General features: G+C 44.6%; 1 protein-coding gene across 1 annotated transcript; it reads right to left on the bottom strand.

The window, feature by feature from the left end:
• Positions 1–22,854: 22,854 nt before the first annotated feature.
• On the bottom strand, positions 22,855–23,901 carry Fpr2 (formyl peptide receptor 2). The gene has a single exon (XM_076838641.1). It carries the CDS (start codon positions 23,899–23,901, stop codon positions 22,855–22,857), a length of 1,047 nt encoding a protein of 348 aa, XP_076694756.1.
• Positions 23,902–25,270: the final 1,369 nt, after the last annotated feature.

Here is a 25,270-nt window from a genome sequence, read left to right on the forward strand (position 1 = left end):
TTGTGATTCACCACCTCCACCTGCTCCTGTCACCCCCAACTACTGACCCGTCACAAGCCATCCACAAGGCTGAGTGTGGACTATGTTACATATTGTAGCCTAGAGAGCGAAAAAGTCTGGCATTGGGAACTTCCCATGGCACCCCCACAGGGATTGACTGCCTGATTCAGGAGAACTTCCCCCTCAAGTTCTGCCAAAGATCCCACGCAGCACCTGAGATCAACCTCCTGACTACTAGACATCACAAAGCAAGACTCTGCCCTTGAACCTCATCCCTGCCTTTGAAGTACCCACTTAAATAAGGCAACAGAGTCATCCTTTGTCTAATTCCAGGGGCTTCGCTTTTGTAAATATATTTCTGACTATTTGTGTTTTGTTCCTAATTATTTGAGACTTTAAGTTTTAGGGTGGCTTCCACCCCCCTGGGAAGGAAGAAGAACATCCCAATGTGGCGCTGGCCATCATCCCCATTACACCCCAACTCTCTACCATATTGAATTTTTTCTCAGGCATGCTGTCAGGCACAGCCAGCTCTACATCCCTGGCCCCATTTGCCAGTACGACAGACCTCAGCACTGTAACCCACATAGCCACTGCTCCTGCCCCATCCCATAATTGTAAGCGATCTCTGCATTTCCATCACTGTGTTAGTCAGATTTTCCTTACTGTGACCAAAATACCTGACAAGAACAACTCAGGGGAGGAAAAGGTAATTTTGGGCTCAGAGTTTCAGAGGTTTAGTACTTGGTCTGTTCTCACCCGTGTCCCGCACAGGTGATGGAATTTGGGTTCCTCTGCGTGAAATGAGCTGGCCATGTAAAAAACGTAAAAGAAGGGGGGTGGGGTTGTGGCTCAGTGGTAGATACTCACCTAGCATGCAAGAGCACTGGGTTCGATCCTCAACACCATATAAATATAAAATAAAGATATTGTGTCCACCTAAAACTAAAGAGTAAAAAAAATAATAATAATAAAAGAAGAAAACTGTGAAAAAAAACACAGTACTTGGGAAGTAATTTCTTCAGTAAAAACTGAAGACGGGATACTCCTTAATCTTAAGAATCAAACTTCTACACTGGAAACAAAAAGAGCAATGGAGCCCACGTTTGCTTTATTTATATGGGGGAACATCCATTGTTTTTTATGAAATGTTCTTTGCCAAATACGGTTAGGGGTGGGCGGTCTAGTTCCCAATGGGTTACGCCCAACTCCAGAGCTACAAGAGCTGTCCCACTAGTAGAGTCATGCCCTGGGCAGTCTACATATGGGAATGCCAGTATTGTTCCCAATGGGAGACCTAAGTCCCCCAAGGCTCGGTACCAAGTAAAAGACACTCAAGTAGCTTTATGGGTGGCATCCCACAGTCCGCTGACCATTGCTTTGGCCATGAGGTGAGGCAGAACATCACGGTGGAAGGGTCTGGTGGAGAGAAGCTGCTGAAGCATGGTTTCCAGAATGCAGAGATTGGGGAAGAGGCCCCAGGGAAGATGAACCATTCCAGGGCATGCCTCTAGGGACTGATCTCCTCTATCCATATCTCACCTACCCATAGTTAGCCACAGAGAAAGGAAATGCTATAATCCATCCACATACAAACCATTCTGGTAAACTGACTGTCTACCTTTGGAGGGGAATAAATAAGGACACAGGAAGCACTGTGGATAGCTCTCTTCCCCAGTGTGAATGGTCCTTTAATAAAGGAGGCAGAAAATGCTGGCCTATGAAAAGGGAGTTACATGCTTGGCAATTATGTTGAATGAGCAGATTCACAAAGCACAGATACACACAACAGATTACTAAAAAACATGGCACAGCTTCACATACTTCAAAGGAAGGAATGTCACAAAGTGCAAAACTAGTTCCACAAGATAAGCCTAGTATATCAGTAACAATTATTAACCCACATCTTTCCTTCTGAGACCTATTTATGGATAATGGACCTAGCCTATGGCCAGTCTTTGGCTTTATCATGAGGGAAATTACCTGGTACGGAGGAAGGGGATTCTCTTCCTTGTTCTGATGTGCTTACTTTCTGTGGAATGGCTGTTGGTCCTTGACCTTGACACCAATCCAACAATGAGGAAACGGTTTTCAGAAAAAGGAAGGTTGGGAAAAGAATAAACATCTAAGTTTCAAAGCCGCAAGGGATATAGTCAAAGCATCATGTGTACCCGTTACGCGGCCACCAGCCTACTGACATGCTGGAGTTCCAATGGCATCACCTCAGAGCTCTTCTGCTGAGCACCATGTCTTCCACACCCAGCAACAAGCCTCTTCACCACGTGGGGCACTGCACAATCCATGATTTTTCTGCCGTGCTTTAGGCTGCTGCTTTACACTCCCTCTGACCCCTACCCTCTACCAGTTTGTTTCTCACCTTGTTCACTGGTTCTTTGGAAAGTTTGAAAATCGATACACACCTGCAAGACTACACAAGAAAAATGGAGGGCTATCTGACAGCTGGGCCAATTTCTGGTAACATCCTCCAAATTCAAAACACTTCATCAAAAGTGACTCAACAATGCTGGGCTACTTATCCTTAAAAAGAAAGCCCACCCTTATATGACCACATTCACAGTAAGCAGCACCGGGCAGGTCGCCAAGCCACCTTCTGTGCGCAGATCGTGGCTGGCAGCGCCCACTGCACACTGCGTTCCCCCTCTTATCCTCACAGGGGCCATGCCCACCCAGCGCCCTCCCAGGCTCTGTGCCTACAGACCTCTTACCCCACGGGGACCAGGCCCACCCTGCACCCTCCCAGGTTGTGTGCCTACAGACCTCTTACCCTCATAGGGACCAGCCCACCCTGTGCCCTCCCAGGCTCTGTGCCTACAGACCTCTTACCCCAGGGGGACCAGGCCCACCCTGTGCCTCCCAGGTTCTGTGCCTACAGACCTCTTACCCTACGGGGACCAGCCCACCCAGGCACCCTTCCAGGCTCTGTGCCTACAGACCTCTTACCCCAGGGTACCAGGCTTTGTGCCTACAGACCTCTTACCCCAGGGGGTCAGGATCTGTGCCTTACAGACCTCTTATCCCAACAGGGACCAGCCCCACCAGGCACCCGGCCAGGCTCTGTGCCTACAGAAATCTTACCCCAGGGTACCAGGCTCTGTGCCTACAGACCTCTTACCCCAGGTACCAGGCTCTGTGCCTACAGACCTCTTACCCCAGGTACCAGGCTTTGTGCCTACAGACCTCTTACCCCAGGTACCAGGCTCTGTGCCTACAGACCAGGCTCTGGCCTCCCGGAGCCCACTTTCCCGAACGCATTGCAGCGTCCTCGGTCAGCGGTTGGCTCTGCTGGGAAGGCCTGTCCTTCGGCCCACCCACCCCACCTGGCCTCGCCCTCGCTGCCCCTTCAAGAGGACGGCGAGCCTCCAGGGGGAAGCCGCTTTCCCATTCTGCGCCTGTGACGGGGGCACCTCGCGGTTAGGCGTGTAACTCCTTCTCCGCCCGCGGGCGGATTCCGTTGCCTGGGCGGAAGTCTCACTCTCCTGTGACGTCACTGCAAGATGGCGGCTCCCAGCTTCCGGTCCCCACGTGGGCGCGGCCATGTTGCCTAGCCCTGACCCTCCAGGGCCCAGGACCCAGCGTGGGTACTTGGAGCTCCTCCTAGAGCGCTTCTGGGTCTGCAGAACAGCCTGAGGGCCGGTCACTAGGCCTAGGAGTGGAAGTGGTGTAGGGAGGTCTGGTTTCCCTGGGCGTCCATTCCCGGGGAAACTGTACTCTCCCTGGAGATTACCCTACACTTCTGCGCACCCATTTAAGACTCTGTGGCCTGGGATGGGGTTTGCCGGGGGCTGTAGTTTAAGGAGGTTCCAGGCTATGGGGGCGCCCAGGCCTGTGTCGGAGAGAAGGGCACCTCTGTGTTCCACCTAGGCTGACCTCGCTGTGGTCCTTGCTGCAGACCGATTGGGGCCAGTGCTCAGGGTTCCTGGCTGGTCAGTGGATGGAGCATGCGCACAGGCAGGCAGGGAGCCCTTGGGGGACCACTGGGGGACTGGCAGGGGCCCTGAGACCGAATTCAGAAAATTTAGAAGCATACCAAAATGGTCCCCTGTGTGCCCACCACCAAGATCCATGAGTTGTTAAAACTGTGCTGCAGGCAAGTGTGTTTGCACGCTTGCATTTTTATTTTCACACCTTGAAATCACGTTAGGCCTAGATTTTTATGTCATTCTTGCCACTTGTCTGGTGACTTTGGGTAAGGTACTCATGTTCTATAAATAAATTTGAATAAATTGATATCCACTTTGCAGGTGTGTTACGGAGGTGGTGTAGCCAAAGTCCTTGGCAAACTGCTGATTACGGTAGTGTCAAAAGATAATTTCAGCCGGGCTCGGTGGTGCACACCTGTAAATTCTGGTGGTTGGGAGCCTGAGGCAAGAGGATAGCAAGTTCAAAGCCAGCCTCAGCAACTTGGTGAGACCCTAAGCAACTTCATGAGACTGTTATCTCAAAAAATAAAAAGGACTGGGGATATGGCTCAGTGGTCAAGCACAATTGACTTTTTTATTTGCAACTTGCCCTATGGTAGAAAGCAGAATGAGTGTTCTACTGGGTGGGACAGAATGCCTCACCCGCACCCGCTCAGGCCTAGGAAGCTGGGTTCTCCTGCGTGGAGTGGGCTGACTGAAAAATATAGTGAAAAACCACAGACACAGGAAATAGTTTTAAACAGTCGGGGCAGGCCGCCTCTTCCACCTGAAGGGTAGAGCTTCCATTCTTGAAAGAGAGCAAGCCCCTGTTGGCTTTATTTATATGGGGGACTTCAAAGGCTTTCTACCAAATGTTGTTAGCCAATTAAGGTAGGAGGTGGGCTATCCAGCTCCCAATGGGTCACACCCAACTGCCCAACTCCGGAGCTAGCAGAGCAGCCTTCCTAGCCCAGCAAAGACTCAAGTCACACAGATTACGTAATCCATTTAGTGGGAGGGGCCATAAAATAACCTGCAAAGCCAGACCAAAATCTCCTTGGCTCAAGGCAAGGTGAAGATGCTTCAGGAGTGGCTTCCCACAAGTAAACGGTGTTTTTTTTTTTTTTGTTTTGTTTTTGTAAGAGGGGAACAAAGAAACAATGGTAAAAAGATTGGTCAACATCATTATTATGAGTTAGTTTCTTCTTAAAAGTAAAGCAGAGGGAACCTTCCTTATTACACCGACTCAGGTAGACTCTGCTGTTTCTAACCCATTCCCGTGAATCTCCTGTTTTCAGGGAAAAACTGGTCTGTTTGGTGTCGAGTTCCCCAGCAACAAAAATACGCAAACCCACTAAGTTTCTAAAATTCACCTTGGAGTCCACCCAGGGACGCCATTTGTTGCAATCGTTGTGACTAAAACACTCAGGGTCACTCCAGGGGAACTGGGCTGCAGGAAATAATGCCACACAAGAGACAAAGATACCTTTGTCTTTGGGGGGGGGTCCTGTGATGCCTCCTCTGACTTTAAGGGTCCTCAGAAAGAGAGAGCAAGTGCATGCTGACCTCTTGTATTGAGTAGAAGCCATTGAAATGAGGCAAGGGTGGGGTTTTAAGGGGCTGAGTATAGCTTTAAGCTATATTAGTATGCTACCAGGGAATCCTAGCATCTGTGCTTTATTTCTGATGTTAATTAATTCTTTACAACCAGAATTATTTCTTTAACAATCAGCATTGGTTAGAATACCTATTATATATAATTGGGAGTTTGTGTGAAAATAAAGTCTCATTGAGAAAGGTATGTGTTTGAAACTTCATAGCAGAGTTTTAAAACACAGACTGTTCACAGTGGTGGACAGCTTTATTTTTGCTTTATTGATTTATTTTTATAGGCAAAAAGTTGGCTTAATTGAAATATAATGTACATGCACAAGATTTATTAATTTTTCATACCAATTGGATGACTTTCAGAAATGTCTATGGTGTAACTACCAATTGAATCAACATATAGATTGATTTCCATCAATATCAATTTCCATCATTATCAAGTTTTCTTGTGACTCTTTGTATTTGACTCTGTTGTCTTGCAACCCCCTGTGTGTTTTCTGTAGTTATGTGTATTCTGATAATTTAAAATAGGCAATCTTTGGTGTCTGGCTTCTTTCATTTAGATTGACATTTTGCATGTTTTATTAGTTAATTTTTCTACTGAGTAATATTCAGTGGTACAGATCTGCCACGATCTGTTGAGTCATTCCTTAGTTGTTAAACATTTTGAATTTTTTGTACATTTTGTAAATTATGAATAAAGTACAATATATGCAAGTCAAAGTGGCTGTACCTTTCTGTATTTTCACCAACTGTGTTTAAAATTTCTTTTTGTTCTGCATCCCTGTCAATATTTCTGTGTGCTTATTTATTTATGCAGTGCTGGGAATTGAACCCAGGGCTTTGTGAATGCTAAGCAAGTGCTCTCCCGTACCCTTGTCCCTTGTTTTGTTTTGTTTAGTTGTAGCCATTCTAGCCAGTGTGTAGCCATATTTTCTTTTTATGTTTTTGAGACATTTTAGTTTTCAATAGATTAATGACTGATAAGTCAAGAAGAGAGGGTTGGGGAATTCCTTCTTGTGCTGTGGCTGGACAGTCTCCAGGCATCAAGTTGTAGCTCTGGCACACAGAGGTTCACCTTGTTTTTTCCCTTCTGTCACTGTGTATCAGGAAATAGGTGTTCTAGATTTTTTTTTTCACATTTAGTTGGTCAAAACAAGAAGAATCCTGATAATCCTGCCTACCCTCAGAGGTTTTACCAGTTCTGAAGGTTTGCATCTTAATCCTTGTGCAGAGGTCATCAGCCACATCCTCTTAACTTGGTGTTTGACCTATGCTCTCTTGGTTTTTCTCTAAAATGGGATACTCTGTATCTTATAGAGTTGTGAACCTTATGTAGCACGATAATATGATTAAACCATCCCTGGGACACTTAGGAACTTGCTCTTACTTCTGCACCAAACAGCTCATTGTTTGAATCCATGGATGCTGGCTTCCTGGAATGAGGTCACTCCTAATAATGGAAACAAGGTGGATCTCAAGTTCTGAAACTCACCATTCTGGAGGATACTTTTGATAAGACAGAATTATCAGAGCTTCAGGGTAAACATACTGAAAATGCTGGCCATTTCATGAAAGTTGTTGAAAATGACCAAGTCCTGGGTCAGCTGTTTGCCACAACCAGAAATGTTTAAAATCTCCTTTTATCTATGAAAATAATGAAAAGAATAATGGTGCTCACATAAGGGCGGTTGTGTAGATCATGTGTTGATATATGTAAATGTTGGGAATGACACATGACATACAGTAAGTGCTCTGTTTGCTCTTGAACTTCATGATTTAATATGTAGCACAATCCGTTTCTAAAATGCAGTTCTGAGCAGAATATACTTTTGTATATGAGAAGCACTGTGGTGCGACTGAGTATCTGCAGCAGATGTGCACACATGTTCCAAGAACTGCTCCTGCCTGTCATGTGGCATCTATTCTCTGGCCTCCTCTCCTGTCTCTCTGAACTATTTGCAGTTCCTTAAATTCTGCATGGATTTGATGTCTTTACATATGTGTTTCCTTCTGGAAGACTGTGGCCTCCATCTCTTCTGTTCTTTACTGTGGAACACACTGCTGACCATGCCAGGAGTAGCTCCAGCTTGCTTCTTCAGCACTATTATCAGCTTGCCTAATTGTGCCCATGTCCTAGCTATAATCACTTCTGTCACAGCTTTTGCTAAACCATCATACCTTGATATGTATAAACTCTCTGCAAAAAAAAGTGTAACTGCAACTCTCTGCAAGACCAGAAGCTACCTGGTGCTAGGATCTTTTTTTATATTTTTATTGCAGTATATACTGTGGGTAACATTAAATGCTGCGGAGGGCTGCAGATGATTTTTAAGTAGTTCAGTTATAATGACATTGTACATTGGATGATTGATGAATGAGTAAAGAAGTGAATGAAGAATATGAAAAGCAATGATCATTTTAATTAATTCCCAGTGTTTAAATCAAAATTAAGTACAAAGAAATGTTTGGCAAGTTCATAATAAAAATATCAGAATACTATTTTTTAGGTTTTGTATATTTTATTCCATTTTCCGAACTCTGGATTTAAAAGCATTGTTATCATAGAGTTTACTGTCATTTAAGAATGTGGCTCAAGTGGACTTCACCTGGGAGGAGTAGCAGGTATCCTACCACGTTCAGAAGATTCTCTACCAGATGTAATGTTGGAAAATTGCAGCAACCTACTACCAATGAGTAAAGATAACTTTCTGAGCTCTATCAGTGTAAGCTGATTAATTGCCTGTGTTTTCTATATAGCTGCAATTATGGGTCCTCAAGTACATTTAATGATTTTGGACTTGGATTTTTACAGGTGATAGAACTTATTTTCTTCATAGTCATACAATGGCTTATGCAATTTCACTTTCCAAATGAAAAGTCTCCATTTTCTGCATCCCTGAAATAGAACTTTTCTTTCCCAGACCCTAACACTGCTCAACTTCTCCATGATTATTGCTTTATAGGTTTTCAGGCTATAATGTCAGCAGCAGTGGGAGGTGGAGAAAGAACAAGGAATAGAAGAGAGAATTCTGAGTCAACAGAGTCCAGGAGAGTAAAACCAATGCAATGGAACTGGTGGAAGTCAAGTCCCGGGTAGCCAATGATGGGTTGTTGTCCTTGTTATTTTGGTATTTTTCTCACACTCTAAACATTTGGAGGTGATGTAAGAGTGAGCAAAAAGAGGTTTTCAGTATGAATGGTGCCTCCTCCTCTTCCCATTTTTCCTTGACTCTGAGGGGGAGCCCACCCTATCTTCCCTACCCTGGAGTCAGCCTCTGACTATTCATTTGTTGCCAGTGCTTTTTCTCATTTGCTCTTCTTTCACATCCTGTTAGACCCAACCCTCTTCCCCTCCTACAATATTCATATACCTTCCTTTTCTGTTATGCTCTTAACTATTCATAGTCTCTTTCCCAAGCCAGAGAACACCCATATCCTTTCATTTATTACCTATAATCTATCTCTTTTATCAAATGTCTGAGACTTACATTGTGTGCCTGTCAGATTGGTTTCTGAATCTTTTCAAATATCAACTTAGGATTGTACTTCAAGTTTATAAGGTGGCAGGGTTCATTGATTTTCTTTCTGTCCCTAGGCATAATGCATCAGGTTCACAGTTCACAGCAGAGAGATGCTGAGAAATGTGAACCTTAAGGGGAGATTATGAATTGGGAGAAATGTTTTTTTTTCTGAGCAGAAACCTTCTTCAATACATAGAAAGACCCCATACATTTGACTCAAGAAGAATACATTTGAAACAGAACCCAGATTCAGATTCTCAATAGTAAAACTGTGCTACAGTAAGCTCTCATGAGTTCATTGATCATGGGAAATCATTTTTCTATAGTGTTCATGAAACTTCTCACCCTTGAGGCCAGTACAGTGCACATAATTACTCTGTAAAAGCTTTCAGCATGGTGACAAGTCTTAAAGAATATCACAGAATTCACCCAGAAGGAAGACCTTATGAGTGCAGTGAATGTCCACAATTCTTCAGTGTAAGTCAAAGCTCGCACTCCACCAGAGAACTCACATTAGAAAGAAGCTGTATGGATGCTATGAGCATCACAAAGCCTTCCCAACCAAGTACCATTTCCAGAGGATCCATACAGGAGAGAGGACCTGTGAATGCAGAGTGTGGAAAAACCTACAGGGAGATGGCAGAGCTCAGAGTGCATTGCAGAATGCATATAGGAGATGAACCTTTTGAGTGCAGTGATTGTGGGAAGGGGTTTCTGCAGACTTGACTATCCGTCAAAGAACTCATACAAGAGATAAACCCTGTGGTTGTAAAGACTATGAGAAGGCCTTTGTAGCAAGTCTCAGATTGTTTACCAGTGAGTCCATAGAGCAGAAAAGTCCAACAAATGTAAATAGTGTGGGAAAACCTTTAGCAAAAGTCACACATCATAACACATCAGAAAATTCATAAAGGAGAGAATCCTAATGATTGCAATGGAGGTAGAAGAGGTTGAGTGTTGCGAGCCATCCATAGGCTGTGTGTGTGAGCTATGCGCATTGGAGCTATGTGAGGGGACAGGTCTGGCATTGCACACTGAATGAGCTGTGTAACACAAGTGCGCCTTTCCTCTTGCTCTGCCTGTGATCCCACCCAGCACCTGAGATGGTTGTGACTTGCTACAAAGTTCTTCTCACAGTCTTTACAACTATAGAGTTTATCTCTTGTATGAATTCTTTGATGGATGGTCAAATCTGATTTCTGACTTCCACTGAAACCCCTTCCCACAATCACTGCACTCAAAAGGTTCAACTCCTATGTGCATCCTGCAGTGCACCCTGAGCTCTGCCAAGATGTCAATCAATCTGCTGACCACAAGACATCACAAAACAATACTCCACCTTTGAAACATTATCCCCTGCTTTATTTGGTGAAGAAAATTCCAGCAAAGTTCCTTTGTGTGTGTCCCCCCCCCCAAAAAAAATAAAGGGATTCCAGGTGGCACACTCTCTTTCTGTGCTCTCCAGCATGGAAGCTGAGCCTTAAGGACACAGAGCTGTCCTAACCTGGATCTGAGAAACTCATGTGCATGTGTTGCATGAGTTCTTTGCCATTTTCTTATCTTAATGTTGTAGCCCACTTTCTTGATACCAGATCATCTCGTCAGCATGGGCAACTGGTGAGACTTGGAGGCCCCACTGATATTAAAGTAATTGGTGAAATGTATATTGTTAAGTTCAGCCCCCTCTCATAGGAAAAGTGCACTTATTGTGGATTTTTGTGAATTCTTATTGTGGATTTTTTTGAATTTTGAAATATTAAGGTGAGAATTTTTTTAGGTTTATGTACTGGGATTGATGTTTAGAGAGTAAAAGGGGAGAGGAAAGGTTTTTTTTTCCCTAATACCAGGAAGTTAATAGGAGGAATTTTCTACTTCGAGAGAAACCAATTTTATTTTTCTACTGTTTTTGGAATACATCCCCAGTAACAAAAGATTTCTTTTCAGGCAGAATCTGGTTTTACAAACTTCAGCATCTCAGCTCTGAGCCTGACTTATTTTCTAAGTTAAATAACCTGATTTTTATCCCTTGACAGATCTCTTTAGGAATCCTCTTTCTTTTCTCTATGGTTGTGTTACTGAAGAAGAATTATGAAAATAATGTTGATGAGAGATGTTATGCATACACTTGTTTATATTTTACTTTTATTTTTGGAGATTATGAGGATGAATTGATCATCCCAAGAATAAAGAAGCTGGAAATCTGAGATGTTTTACTTACAATGCTCTCATGATGACCAAAAATCCTTATTCTTTTGATTTCTAACTGTGTAAATACAAGAAATGAATAAATATATGCACAATAATTTTGTTTTAGCTGCATTACATGATGTCACATAGATATAGGAGTGCAATCCTAATGTTGAAAGTAAAATAAAAGTGGATCCAAATACTTTTAAAAACCATGTGGTTTAATAAGAATATTTTAAATTGTATAATCATATAATAATAAGCTATAGCTTTATTCTTGATACATATTTTTCCAGTTGCTTAAGTAATCTATAATCTTTAATTTGTAGGATAATTAACATATATGTCTATTTGTTTCTAACCATTTTTCTTTAAAAGGAAACCATAATTTATATTTTTATACAAACATTTATCTGTATAAAATATATATATAGTTAAAGATATACAAGATAAATGTAATTAGCTATGCAAATACTTATTTCAAGAGATACTTATTAAATTATAAGGTTGAGATACAACCATCAAATAACCTTTAATTCCTAATTATTGTTCAGATTTTTATAAAATAATAAGCAGATATAATCTTATACCAAAAAAAAAAAAAAGAAGAAGAAGAAGAATTCTAGAAGGGGAGGAGGAAATGCTTCTACAGAAAGGAAATGAAAACTGGAGAGCCCTAGAGAAAGAAAAACCATCTCTGAGTACAAAAGGTCTTTATGTATTTAACCTTTAATGATGAAAATATTTTCCTAAATAGAGAAATCTTTATATGATTATCTAGATACGTAATATAGAAAGTCAAAGTAATTGATAAGCAATTTATGTATAACTACATTGGCTGTAAAAATATAAAATCATCAGTTTTAGGATTTCAGACTTTTCCCTGATGAGTTTATGCTGATATGAACCAAGGTTTTTGTCATTACTTTGAGATGACAAGAACTTGTTGAAACATTAGTTTATTCTTAATCCAATAAGGTCATTGCTTATGCCTAGTGATTTTTTCTGTTTAAACAAGGACTGATTTTTAGTGGATTAAAATTAATATATCCTTGATTAAATAATGAAAGTTTTCAAATACCACCTCGAGTTCCAGTTTTGGAACTTCTCTTTTAGGACTAAATTAGATTGATTCCAAAAACATCAATAATTATGATGATTATTACTAATTCTTACACATTAATTCTATTGGCTTACTAAATATATGGGCCTTGGAGCTCCAGTTGCGCAATCGGTTAGCGCGCGGTACTTATAAATATATGGGCCTTTGAGGTATGGAATTTAAGAGAATATTTTACCAAAACTGGTGTTCTCCAATCTAAGGTTGTATGTTAATTCTAAACTATGAAAAATACAAACTTTATTGAAAATTTATTTGTATCCTTCAGGGTTCTCTAACTGGACCTATTATCAATAAGCAACTTTTATGTTGCTTCCTATAGTGGGAAGTAAACATGATTATACTTTTGAAAGATGATTGGAAGACACTAACTTGTTTAAAGGGTACTACTATGAAATATAAAGATACGTTGAGACCTTCTCTCAGGAAGGGATTAAAGTTTCTCTTAATTTGTCCATTTTACATATAACATTAAAATGCATCAAGTAGTCTACATACTGGGAAATTACAAATGATCAAAAAAAGTGTCTCATTTTCATGTATTGTTAGGTCTTACCTCGAACACTATCATGAGAAAAGTCCTTTAAAAATCACTTACTAAGAGAGATCAAAGAAACTGCACCAACTTAACACAGACAAAAACAGATTCAGGGAGATTTTAGGGAGATCCAAATACATGTATTGTAATGTTTCAAAACTTATGCCAGGTGTCTGACCTCACCTAAAAAGATACTGTGCTATTACTTAGCTAAGCTACCCTTAATATACTAGACAGACAGCCCTAAACAAATCATCTCAACAGCCAATAGTTTATCTTAACAAGCAGCTTAACATGTAAGCCCATTGTCAACTTGAACTAAAAATAAGGTAATGCCCTACAACACAGATTGATATTTTTAATATTAGTAAAGCCATAACTTACACATAATTATGAAATCTAATCTTACTACATTAAGTAAAGTTATTAAGGATGTTTATGCAACTGTTTCTGTTGGGAGCTGCTCTGGAAATACATGCCCTTTAGTCCTGAGCAAGAGATACTGAACAATTATTGTACCCTGCAATAACTTGGACTTCAGCTCCACTCAGATAATGGGGCGTGGCTCCAGGAGTAGATGTCACCTGGTGGGGTTGTTACACTCACCTGTTCCTTTGGAATCCTACTCCTTTGCCCTTTTGGGGATAGAATGTTCCATATTCCCTCTCCTTGTGTCCCCTATATAAGAATAAATAATTCTAGTGGCTCTCTCTGTCTCTGTTTCCACAGACCCCTAAGGTCAGAGAGCCATCCTGGACTTGGAAAATGTACTTCTGTGTGTTTGCACACTTTCTTCACTGTTATCTCAAGTTACTGGAACCGTCAGATTTATGAACCCAGCATAGACTGCCAGCTAGGATAGATGGCGATATGTTTCTTCATACATAAAGATCGTCTTCACATTAGTTCCTTAAGATGTCATTGTTAAGTCAATGTCATATAAAACCCTAAATTCTCCTAAATAATTCATTAGATTTAGTAATAATAGTGACCATGTTCATGGATTGGTGAGTATAGGACTCTTCATTTTTCCACCTCATATATTTATTATGGGGGAAATCTTTGCACTGCTCTGACCCTTCATGGTATGGGCACTAGCTGGTACACTGACGAGTCTTCAGAAGGCCACTGTTCTGCCAACCAGCCACTTCAGGATGGAGGGGAATGTGGTTAGACCAGTGAATGCCAGAGTATGAACCCACGTCTGTGGGGGGCCATCGCACTGAGTGACCAGCATTTTCCTTCTCTGATCAGTTGTGGCTCTGTCAGCCACTTCCAGTGATCTGGCCACATTCAGAGTGGCCCCAGAGGGCTGCTGCGATCCTGGAAGTAACAGAATGTGTCTTCCTGCGTCGGTGTGCCTTCCTGCAGCCTCATGGATCGAGTTACACTCACCTGTTCCTTTGTGATATTACCCCTTTGCCCTGTTTGGGATAGAATGTTCCATGGAAAATCCCTCTGGGTGTCACCTTCTCTTACTCTGCCTCTGGGTGTGGCCTACCTAGGTGTCAGTCAACCTGCTGACAGTGGACATCATGAAGATAGACTCAGGCCCTGAAGCCTGACCCTGGCCTCATTGGAATGGCTTCTCCTCAATAAAAGGGTCAGCACATGGTCAGTCTCTTTCTCTACGTGTGGACCCTTAAGGTCAGAGGAACCATCACAGGACCCCAAAGAAGAAGGTACCTCTGTCTCTTGTGTGGTTATTTTGTGCAGCCCAGTTCCCCTAGAGTGACCCTGAGTGTTTTAGCCGTGAGGAATGCGACACACTGCCACACTAATTTGCTATCAAACAAGTCAGCACATCAGGGCTGTGTACAATACCACAACAGTGCACAAGCCATTCTGTGTGTCCACTGGTGGTAGTTTGGGCAGAAGCTTTGTGTGCAGAGAAATACAAAATCCATGACCAGAGTAAAGATTCCTTTCAAGGAGAATAAGGCACTGTGCCTTCCATGATGACAGTGGTCCAGGAGAAGCACCCCTCTGTGGGGTCAGTGGCTGATCACCCTGGACGATGGGACCAGGTAAGGACTCAGCATTGATCTCTGCTGCCAGCCACATGGGCTCTCAGCACTGGCTGTGGCCAAACTGTACATTGTAAGCAGAATTTCCTTTTGCTGATCCCAAGACCATCCCAGCCACCAAAACCATAGTGGGAGTCAGGAAGCAGGTGGGAGTGAGTGCACCCTCTGATTTCATGGCGTTTTTACTGTGTTGGAATGGGGTCGGGGTGATACACAAGGAAGACACTGTTCCTGGTGTACAACAGCATAGCCTATATAACTCTTTGTCAATGGTGCTTTCTTTTGAACTGGACTTGAGGTTTACATCCCGATACCAAAGTTTGGGTCTGGTTCCTAATGCCACTCCAATAGTGAGAACAAGTTTCTAAAAAAAGGAAGAAAAAAAAAATTATTGCTTTGCTAATAAAAGAGGAACATAGCCTCTGTCCCAGAGGCTGTGATTCTGTCAGGAGGAACCATGAGCCTTTACAGAGGGGATACAGAGGCTGCACTCCAGCTGTGCCCTGTCAGGAGCCGTGATTCATCTGAACCTCGAGAGACAGCTGTTTCTTAGAACTCCCAGTGCCAGCCCCGAAGTCTGCATCCCTTCATTCCTCTGTCCATGAGCTGGAGGACACAGAACTTGGCCTAGGAGGGGAGGAAGGGTGCTCTTGCTTCCCCCATGGTTAGGGAAGTGGAGAGGGAGAAGAGGAAGGGGGAAAGGTCCATTCTAAAATGGGCCACCAGTGATAGAGCAGCAAGGGTCATATGTAAAGCATGAAGTCCACACAAAGTTCAAGGCATAATATGCTGACTGTGAGTAGATGATCCACAGCGATCTCTGAGACTGTGGCCGACTGTTTCCACAGAGAGCTAGGCTGTGAACGTACAGCATCCCACGTGTTTTCTCCCCCGCTCGAATCTGGGCTGGGACTTGCACTGACCTTGACCACTGCAGCGTGGCAGAAGGAAGGCCACACACCTTCCAAGTCCAGGTCATAAAAAGACGGAGCCTTCCACCTAGCTCACTCATGCTGGGGGAGCCAGCAGCTGGGTTGGGAGAAAACTCAAGCAGTTCTGTGGAGAGGAGCCGCCCTGCAGGCAGAAGCCCCTCAGCCATGGGCATATGTCACCTGGACGTGACTCAAGCCTTCAGATGATGCACATCCGCAACAGAGGATGCAACCCTATGAGGGGTCCCCAAGCCCGAAACACCCAACAAAGCCACTTCCAAACTTTGGCCCGCAAACATTGTAAAAGGGAAGAACAGTTGCCTCTTATTTTAAGCTGCTAAGTTTAGGAGATGATTTTCTATGCAGCAATAGATCACTAATACATGGATCAATCAGTACAATATTGGACCACATGTGACATGGAATTAGGCCAAACATTGTGAAGGGCAAAGCGCTGTCAGCTCTGTGAGTCTCGCAAAACTTCCATGATAAATTCCTTGACCTTATTTTCCAAATTTACACCTTGGCAACTATTGACCACTTGGCAACTATTGACCTAAAAGGTAAGGCAGAAAGTTAGCCCTAGGATTGGAGGGCATGGCTGGGGAGACACTGGCATCTGTGTGTGTGAGTCAAGGGTTGTCCCTCCTCTATGACAATATCCCGTGTGCTTTATGTGCCCATGCACAAAGCTGATCCTGGTTTAGCTGTGCTGGTCGACTGGTTGGTGTGCAATTCCTTTGGGAATGGTGGGTATGGAAAGGGTGGAAGGAGACTTCTTTTTAATTATTATCAATTCTGTATACGGCTCCTGAAAATCTCTTCTCTCTGAAGAACAAAATATCAACAGCTTAGCTTGCAGACACCTGCCACCTTGAGACCATGGATAGCTCCCAGAGACCCTTGCACAAGGTGTTAGGGACAACCTGGTTCTCAAGATATATTTTGGTAGCTGGACTTCTGCCCAGGTCCTTCCTCCACTGTCCGCATGGCCACTAGTATGGAGAAGACTGTTTGCTCTGAGGTGCAAATGGTAAGGACATAGCTGTCTATCCAAGAGCTGACATTAGTTCTTAGTGTTCTGTATAGTATTGGTTCTTATTCTGTTCTTCACTAAAGAGAGCATTTATTCAACTGCTAAGAATCAGGAGAATCTGGTTCCATGTCAAAATTAGCAGAAAATCCTTAAAGTGAACAAATTCAGGCTCTGAACAGGCGTAGCATCCTAACTGGTATTTGAAAAACTACCAAAAGGGAACAACACACCTCCCCAGGTGACTCTGACGGAATGCCCCTGACCAACATCAACATCGTCACGTGGAAGTGGCTACCCAGACTGAGCATGGAGCTGGGGAGGCCTGAGCCTGGAACCAGAGGGAAAGCGCAATCCCAGATGTTGAGTGGCTTACACAGATTTTTTTTTTTTTTTTTAATTCTATAAGCAGTGGCAGCTCTTAGGGTGCGGTAGACACAGGAGCTATCTCCAGACGCTCCAGGGTCTGGAATGTGCATTCTGAAATAAAGGGGGCTTCTCATGGATTTGAAAGGCAACTTTCCTCACTCACAAGTACTCAGCCATCCCCTGGGGTACCTCCCTTGAGATGGAATTGCTGGGGATGCCCCAAGATCTCCTTCCCGTGCCCCGTGCTTGAGCGGCCACAAGGTGGCGCTCTGACCTAGCCAGTGGGTCTGCACTGGCGCCTGACCTGGGAATCCTGCAGAGGGCGCACACCAGCCCGCTACCACCTTTGGTCCCTGGCTTCTGCTGCTACATCCAGAGAAGGCGCATCTATGTGAACGGGGTGCCCTGTTTTCAAGCTGCCTGAATCCAGGGTTGAAGCTTTCCTGGTAGAACAGAAAAGGAAAACGAGTTGGACCAGTGTGTGTGTGTGTGTGTGTGTGTGTGTGTGTGTGTGTGTGTGTGTGAACTTTTAAAATATAGAAAATAACAGACCAGGTGTGGTGGCACCCAACTGTAATCCCAGACACTAGGGAGGCTAAGGGAGAAGGATCACAAGTTCAAAGCCAGCCTCTGCAACATAGCTTGACCCTGGCTCCAAATAAAATATTAAATGAAAAGGGCTGGATTAAGCACCCCTGGGTTCAATCCCCTGTACCACCACCACCCCCGGATTATTAAATAAATAATGCATACACATATATTCATAGATATACAATAACCAAGATGAAGATAAGCATGAAGATTAGTACACTTTGCAAAATACACAAATGCCCGAGAGAAGAAATGATGAGCATCAGCATCTCAGGACCCAGTGGCATCCATGCTTCTTCCAGTCATTGTCCCCTCCTTTCCTCACTGTCACCAGGACCTGATTGTCATGGTACTTGAACATCCCTCTCCTCTGTGGTTTGACTCTGTAGTTACAAACCCCGAACGCATATTTTAATTTTATGATTTAAATTTTATAGATTGACTCATTTGGTTTCTGCTCTATTTTCTATTTATACCTAAGAATCACTTACATAGATGTAGTTTTTTATAAAAGTTATTTCTGAACAGTAACTTACTGTAGGAATACGCTACAATTTACTTATTCTATCACCGATGAGCTCCTTACAGTTTGGAGTTACTATAAACAGTGGTATAATAAACATTTGGGAACATGTATGCTGTTCAACATGAACATGTACATATAATTGAGAATATTTACTCACGTGGAATTGCTGGTCATAGGAGAGTAAAAAAAAAAAACTCTTAATAGAATTTTCAAGTATTCTCAAAAGTAAATAAATAGTATGATAATTTACCAACCTTTATAACTGTTTGTCAATCTTATTTCATTTATTTTCCCTTTCTTTTCTTCTAATCTGGAATGTTTTAAAGTAAATTTTATATATTCTATCATGAGTTACTTCAGTCTGTATCTCTAGCAGAGAAGGATTTTAAAAACAAGAGCCACAAGTCCACTGTCACACCCAAGCCCATGGAGCTTCCAGATACACAGACACCAATAAAGTCTTCCTGAGATGTCGCCCTGGGCTTTAGAATGCTGGAAAGGGAGACGGGTCAATCCACACAACCACATGGTGTCTTTTCATTACTCCACAGAGTCACCACATCCATGCAAAGGGGTGTGTGGGGGAGAAAAATATTCACAAAAAATACCAAGTAAAGGACTCTTACCTGAAATATTCAAAGAACTTTTAAATCTCAACACTAAGAACATAGACAGCTGGCACAGTAGTGCACACTTGTAATCCCAGAAGCTGAGGCAGGAGGGTTGCTAGTTCAAAGCCAGCCTCAGCAACTTAGCAAGAACTTAAGCAATTCAGTGAGACCCTGTCTCTAAATAAAACATAAAACAGGCCAAGGAAGTGGCTCAGGGTAGAGCACCCCTGGGTTCAACCCCTGGTATCTTAAAAAACAAAAACAAAAACAAAAACAGACAGCCCATTTCAACAATGGAACAGAGAGCTTAGATTGCACCTAAACAAAGAAGATACGGGGAGACTCCAACCAGAACAGATAGGGTGTGCTCCCATCAGAAGGGGCCCTCTCCCAGCCCTGGCAACACCACTGGGTGCAGGATGCCAAAGCTCCTGGCGCAGTCTGTGGGAACGGGAACCAGTACAGTCACACGGGGGGCAGCCTGGCAGTCTCCCCCAATATCACACACACACACACACACACACACACACACACACACACTCACTGCACTGCCCCGTAGTTGTGCTGCTGGATATTCACCCCGAGGAGCCGAAAACTCGTCCACACGAAAACCCACACGTGGGTGCTCGAAGCAGCGTTGTTCATTATCCAAAGTGGGAAGCAACCAAGGTGACCTTAGCTGATGAATGGACGAGCTGAGGTCCACCAGACCCTGGACGAGCTGCGGTCCACCAGACCCTGGGATGCTTTCAGTGCTAAGAAGAAAGGAGCTGTCACACTTTGAAAAGACACAGAGGAAGCTTAAATGCACAGGGCAAAGAAGCCCATCTCAGAAGGCCTACAGGCCCCATCCTGAGACAGTCAGGAAAAGATGAAGGTACGCAGCCCTGAAAAGGATCAGTGCTCACCAGGGATTAGGGACAGAGGGGGACAGAGTGGGAGAGCAGAGAGGACTTTAGGGCTGCTCTGCATGGGCCTATAACGGTACCTGTCATTGCTCATCTTTGCAAACCCACAGAATGGGCACCCTGATGAGATGTGGCTCCAGGTGACAATAACGCATCAACGCAGGCTCACTCCCTGCAGCACATGTACCCCTCTGGCGGGGGCTGTGGCTACTGGGACGAGCTGCCAGAGGGCAGGAAGCACCTGAAAAATTTCTGAATCTTCTGCCAAATACGCTGTGAATCTAGAACTGCTCTAAAAAACTGGAGTCTACTTAGGAAAACACCAAAAGACCGTGGCTGCCCCTCGTGTGCTGACATGACCCAGCTCTTGCATCTCATGGCTTGGAATTCACTCTCACTGGACGGAGGGTGGCTGGGACACATTACTGTAGCCAGGTGATTGACACCTGCTTTTGTTAGAGAAGAAGAGGGTGAATGCTGGGTGGGCAGGGGAGTCCCTGCTACAGATCACCCATTGGCTACTCCTCACTACACTCTTCTCCCCAAACACAGGAAGTCCCAACCCTTTCAAGACAGACATCCCCAAAGGTTTTGTTTGTTTGTTTATGGTGGTGCTGGGGATCAAACTTCCAAGTTTTATCCTGGAGTTTCTGACTCAATCATGTCTGAGAGTGTGTCTTTCTGATAGTGACCCCAAAACCTAAAGAGTCCTCAACTTCGGGGCTGGGGTTGTGGCTCAGTGGTAGAGCGCTCACCTAGCACGCGTGAGGCACTGGGTTCCACCCTCAGCACCACATCAAAATAAAATAAAGGTATTGTGTTCACCTACAAGTAAAAAATATATATACTTAAAAAAAAAAAAAAAAGAGCCCTCAACTTCCAAAGACACCCAGTGTGTGGATAGGAGGTGGTGTGGGTACTGGGCGTCCATTGAGAACTCCAGTGAAGGAAAGACAAACAGACAGGCTGTGACTGGCACAGCTACGCTGCAGTCGACCAAGCCCAGGGAGTGAGAATCCTCTGCCCTGGAATGAAGGGGATTTCCAAGGAGCCCACGAGGAAGCCCAGGTCCTCCCACCTGCAGGAGGCAGGAGCCATTCTTCACGGCTCCAACTTCCCGCCTGCCCTGGCCCTGGTTTCTTTTCCTCTGTGATCACATCTTAGCTGGGCATTAAAGATTTTGCATGTCTTGGGAACTTGAAAGACTAAGCAGGAGTCAAGGAGCCAACGAAACGGGCCAGCTGCTCTGTCCAGGAAACGTGAGGCACTTCAGGGGTGACAGAGGACAGGGAGAAGACGTGGGTGCAGTACAGTGGTGGAGTGCAGGACTCCTCAGGACCCCCCCCCGCCTGACTTTCATTTTGAGCTGTTTCTTTTAGTGCTGCCTGGGGAGAGTGTATGACACAACGAAGTCCCTTTGGAGCAGTTATGTGAACAGCACGTGTCACGGGTGGACTTATTTAAAGGCAGAGCCATCCTGTGACAGTGAGCCAGAGCGGTTTACTTAAGCAGACACTCAAAATGGGAAGTGCTCCTGAAAATGCAGAGCCAGATGGGCATTTATCAAAGTCCTCTGCAGAAGGACAGAGGTTCACCAGACCTGGTCTCACTCAGGTTGTAAGGACTGGAGAGTGTTTGATTAAATTAATTAATTACTCAAATTTTTGTAGTAATGAGGATGGGACCCAAAAGTGATCTACCACTGAGTTACGTCCTTTGCCTTTTTATTTTTTGTTTTGGAATAGGATCTGGATCCTCTAGCCTCAGCCTCCGGAGTAGATGAGACTGCAGGTGTGCATCACTGTGCCCAGCTGGAGATTTTTTAAATTAGAGATTAAGGATTCTCATTTACCACCTAAGTGAAAGTGCTGTTTATTAATCCATTAGTTCAATAAATATTGATTTATTCAATCAACATGACAGTTGTTATTTTATACATAGAGGATGAGGATCCATCAGTGAGAGACCGACCAAAATCTCTGCCTTTGGGTATATTTTACATTCTCATTGTTTGAGAGAAACCTTGTCCAGTTCTGTATACAGTTATGCTTTTTCATGCTATTTGACAGTTTTGATAAAACAACTACATCCCTTGAAAATTACAGTTTACCAAAACTGAAAGAGAAGGGAGGGAAAATTGAATCGTTACTATTAAAGAAATTGAACCTGTTACTAAAAATCTTCCCAGGAAGAAAACCCAAGGCTTATTGGATTCACTAGTGAGTTTTTCTAAACATTTAAGAATGTAACACCAGAAAATAGAAGCTTAGGAATTACTTCCCGACCCCTTTTAGGAGACCGTTGTAAGCTTGATGTAAATGTGGCCAGAACATCAGAGGAAAGTGAAGTAACAGAGATAACAGAGCCACCCTGGCATACACAGAGCCCACACCAATGCAGTGGGACAGACTATAAGTACACAAATCCAACCATGATGGAGCATGCTTTATTCCAGGAGAACAAGGGAGGGGAACATAATCAATCTAATTTATGATCAGGTAAAAGGATAAAAAATATAATCTTAATCTATGTAGAAAATACATTTCCTAAAATCCAACGTCCACTTGTGATTTTTTTTTTTTTAAAAGGGAAATTCTTAGCAAATTAGGCACAGGAGAAAACTTATATAGTCTCATATTTTAAAAAGAGGAACAAAAAGCCTGCAGCAAACATTTTACTTAATGAAGAAGTATACAGTTTCACTTGTAGTATCTAGTCTGATCTAAGCCTTATAAATTCATTACTTTCTCCCTTAGACTCTTTCTCCACCTCCTCTTAGCCCAGGGTACAGGCGCAGGTCAAGTACCAAAAATGTCATCCAGAGTACCAAAACCCCATTGTCTGTTTCTTTCTCCCCAAATCAGGGGACACAGAAGGATTTTTTGAGGGTAAGTGAGAACATGGCTGGAGGGAAGAGAAATCTGGAGCTGGGACCAGGGTGGGCTACCCCAGACCCCTCCTCACTTTGCCTGTAACTCAACATCTGCAGGGAGCGAGGAAGAGTTGGTGGCTGTGTCACTGGGCTGGGCCGAGTCCTCGCTCAGGGCCCTCTCCAGACTGGCCGGCAGGGACTGGATCAGCCTGTCCCGGAAGTCCTGGCCCACGAAGACGTAGAGCATCGGGTTGAGGCAGCTGTTGAAGAAGGCCAGCGAGCTGGTCGGGTTGACCAGGACCTCGAGGATTTTGTACTTACCATGGAACAACATCTCCTGGAGCCAGACGGTGCTGAGGAGGGCCACCAACTGGAAGGGGAACCAGCAGATGAAGAAGGAGGCCACCACAGCAGTGAGGACCCGCAGGGGGCGGCTGGAACGGATCAGGCCCTTCCTGCGGATCTTGGCAGCAGTGAGCCCGTAGCAGACGGCGACGATGGACATGGGCATGCTGAAGCCTAGGATGAACCGGATGATCCCTCGCATGGTCAGCATGGTGATGGCCACATTCAGCCTCTCCTCAAGGGTGGCACCCCAGGACCTAAAGTTGAAGGTGCAGTACACGTTCCCTGTGGGATCGCTGACTGTAGTCAAGAAGATGAAAACCGGCAACGTGAGGACGAGGGCCAGAATCCAGGGCGCCACGATCACCCTCTTGGCCAGACTCACGGTGCGGTGGTTCTGGGCCCAGACCGGGTGCAGGACACAGATGCAGCGGTCCAGAGCGATGAGGGCGATCAGGAAGACGCTCCCGAACAGGTTAATGTCCACCACAATGTGAACCAACTTGCAGAGGAACCAGCCGAAAGGCCATTTTTCCCTCATGGCCATGGAGACGATGAGGAACGGCAGGGTGGCCGTGAAGGAGAAGTCGGCCAAGGCCAGGTTCAGGTAGCAGATGGTGGTGACCGTGTGCGTCATGCGGAAGCCAGCCACCCAGATGACCAGTCCGTTGCCCAGCACACCGAGGACAAAGGTGACGGCGAGTACCACCAGCGGGATTATCTCCAGAACTGTGTAGCCAGGGGACAACACTTCAGATCCGTTCTGAGGAAAGGAGAAGTTGGCGTCCATCTTGCCCACACCTGAAACACGTCAACAGTGGCCGTTTCTCAGGTGTGCGTCCATTTCTCAGCATCCCTGTTCAGAGTCCACCTCACCCACCTCTGTGGCGCCTATCCCAGAGAGGGACCCGTTCTACCAAGCCTCGTGGGCAGCAGTACCACAAGATACTGGCACTCTCCTGCATGTGCTTTTGGGAAAGGATGGTTCTTCCTATTCCCACAATCCTTAGTCCACATCCTGCCTCCCAGGAAGATTACTTTACCAAGAAGACAGCAAGCCCCGTGCACCAGCAGAAAAACTAAACCAGAGGGCACAGGCCACCCAACTGCTGCAGCAGGCGCTGAACACAGCGAGGAAAGCAGCCAGGAGGTTGCAACCTGCTTCCACCCAAACTCAGTGCAAAAATGCTAGCATTTCAGAGCCCAGTTCATGCAGTTCCCAGGTCCCTTGACAGCCCTTGACTGATGGTGCAGCCACCATTTCAGTTACTTTAATGGTTTCAGCTACTGTTTCAGCAGTGGAGAGCAAAGTGCCTGTGGATTCTGTGCTCTCCCCAGTAGAAGCCTGAAGGGCGACTTGGTGCTGTGTGGTCATGGGTTACAGCCTTGAATTCTGTGCTGCAGGAAGACAGTGAGGAAGGCAGCTCTGAACCCACTGTCCCTGCCTGAGCTCAAGCGCTTCTCTGATTGAGATGCAGAGAATCTGCCCGTGTTGTACAGCTTCAGGGGGATGAAGTGTAGGAGAGTAACATGTTCTGTTAGATATGAGGGTTCTCATGAGAAACCATGCACGGTGTTCATTTCTAGACATGGGATCCAGTTTCGTCTATGGAAGAGCTCTACGATGCTCATTATTTTTAGCTTTTGCAAGAATAAATTGATATTCAGGGCTATTATACAACCTGCTGAAGGTCTCTTAAATAGGAGAAAAAGGATTTCAGTCCAGCGTGGTCTGCAAATAGAGTGTGGCTCATGATAACCTTGTAAGGTCACCACGCATCATTCCACCTGGGCAGAAGCCACAGCCCTGAGGGGCCAGCAGGGGTCCAACCAGCTGGTGGAGGTAGCAATATTTGAAAACTAGGCTCTACCAATTCCAGAGAGAACACCTTTACCACTCTAATCACCCTTGAAAGACGGCCAGGTGTGATGGCACCTGGTGTCTGGCACTCTGTCCTTGGTCTCCTCCCTTCTCGTTCCTTCTGTCCTGGTCTCTGCTCACCACAGGCACTGAGGTCCTCTATGGGGCATGTGTAGCCTCAGTAGGGTTTCTCAGCCTCGGACCTCCTGACATCTGGGGCTGCGAGATTCCTTGTGGAGGGGGACGTCACATGCATTGTGGGTTAGTTAGCAGCATCCACCAGATGTGAGGGCAAGTC

This window comes from Callospermophilus lateralis, chromosome 18 (genome assembly GCF_048772815.1).
Source record: "Callospermophilus lateralis isolate mCalLat2 chromosome 18, mCalLat2.hap1, whole genome shotgun sequence".
NCBI lineage: Eukaryota > Metazoa > Chordata > Mammalia > Rodentia > Sciuridae > Callospermophilus > Callospermophilus lateralis.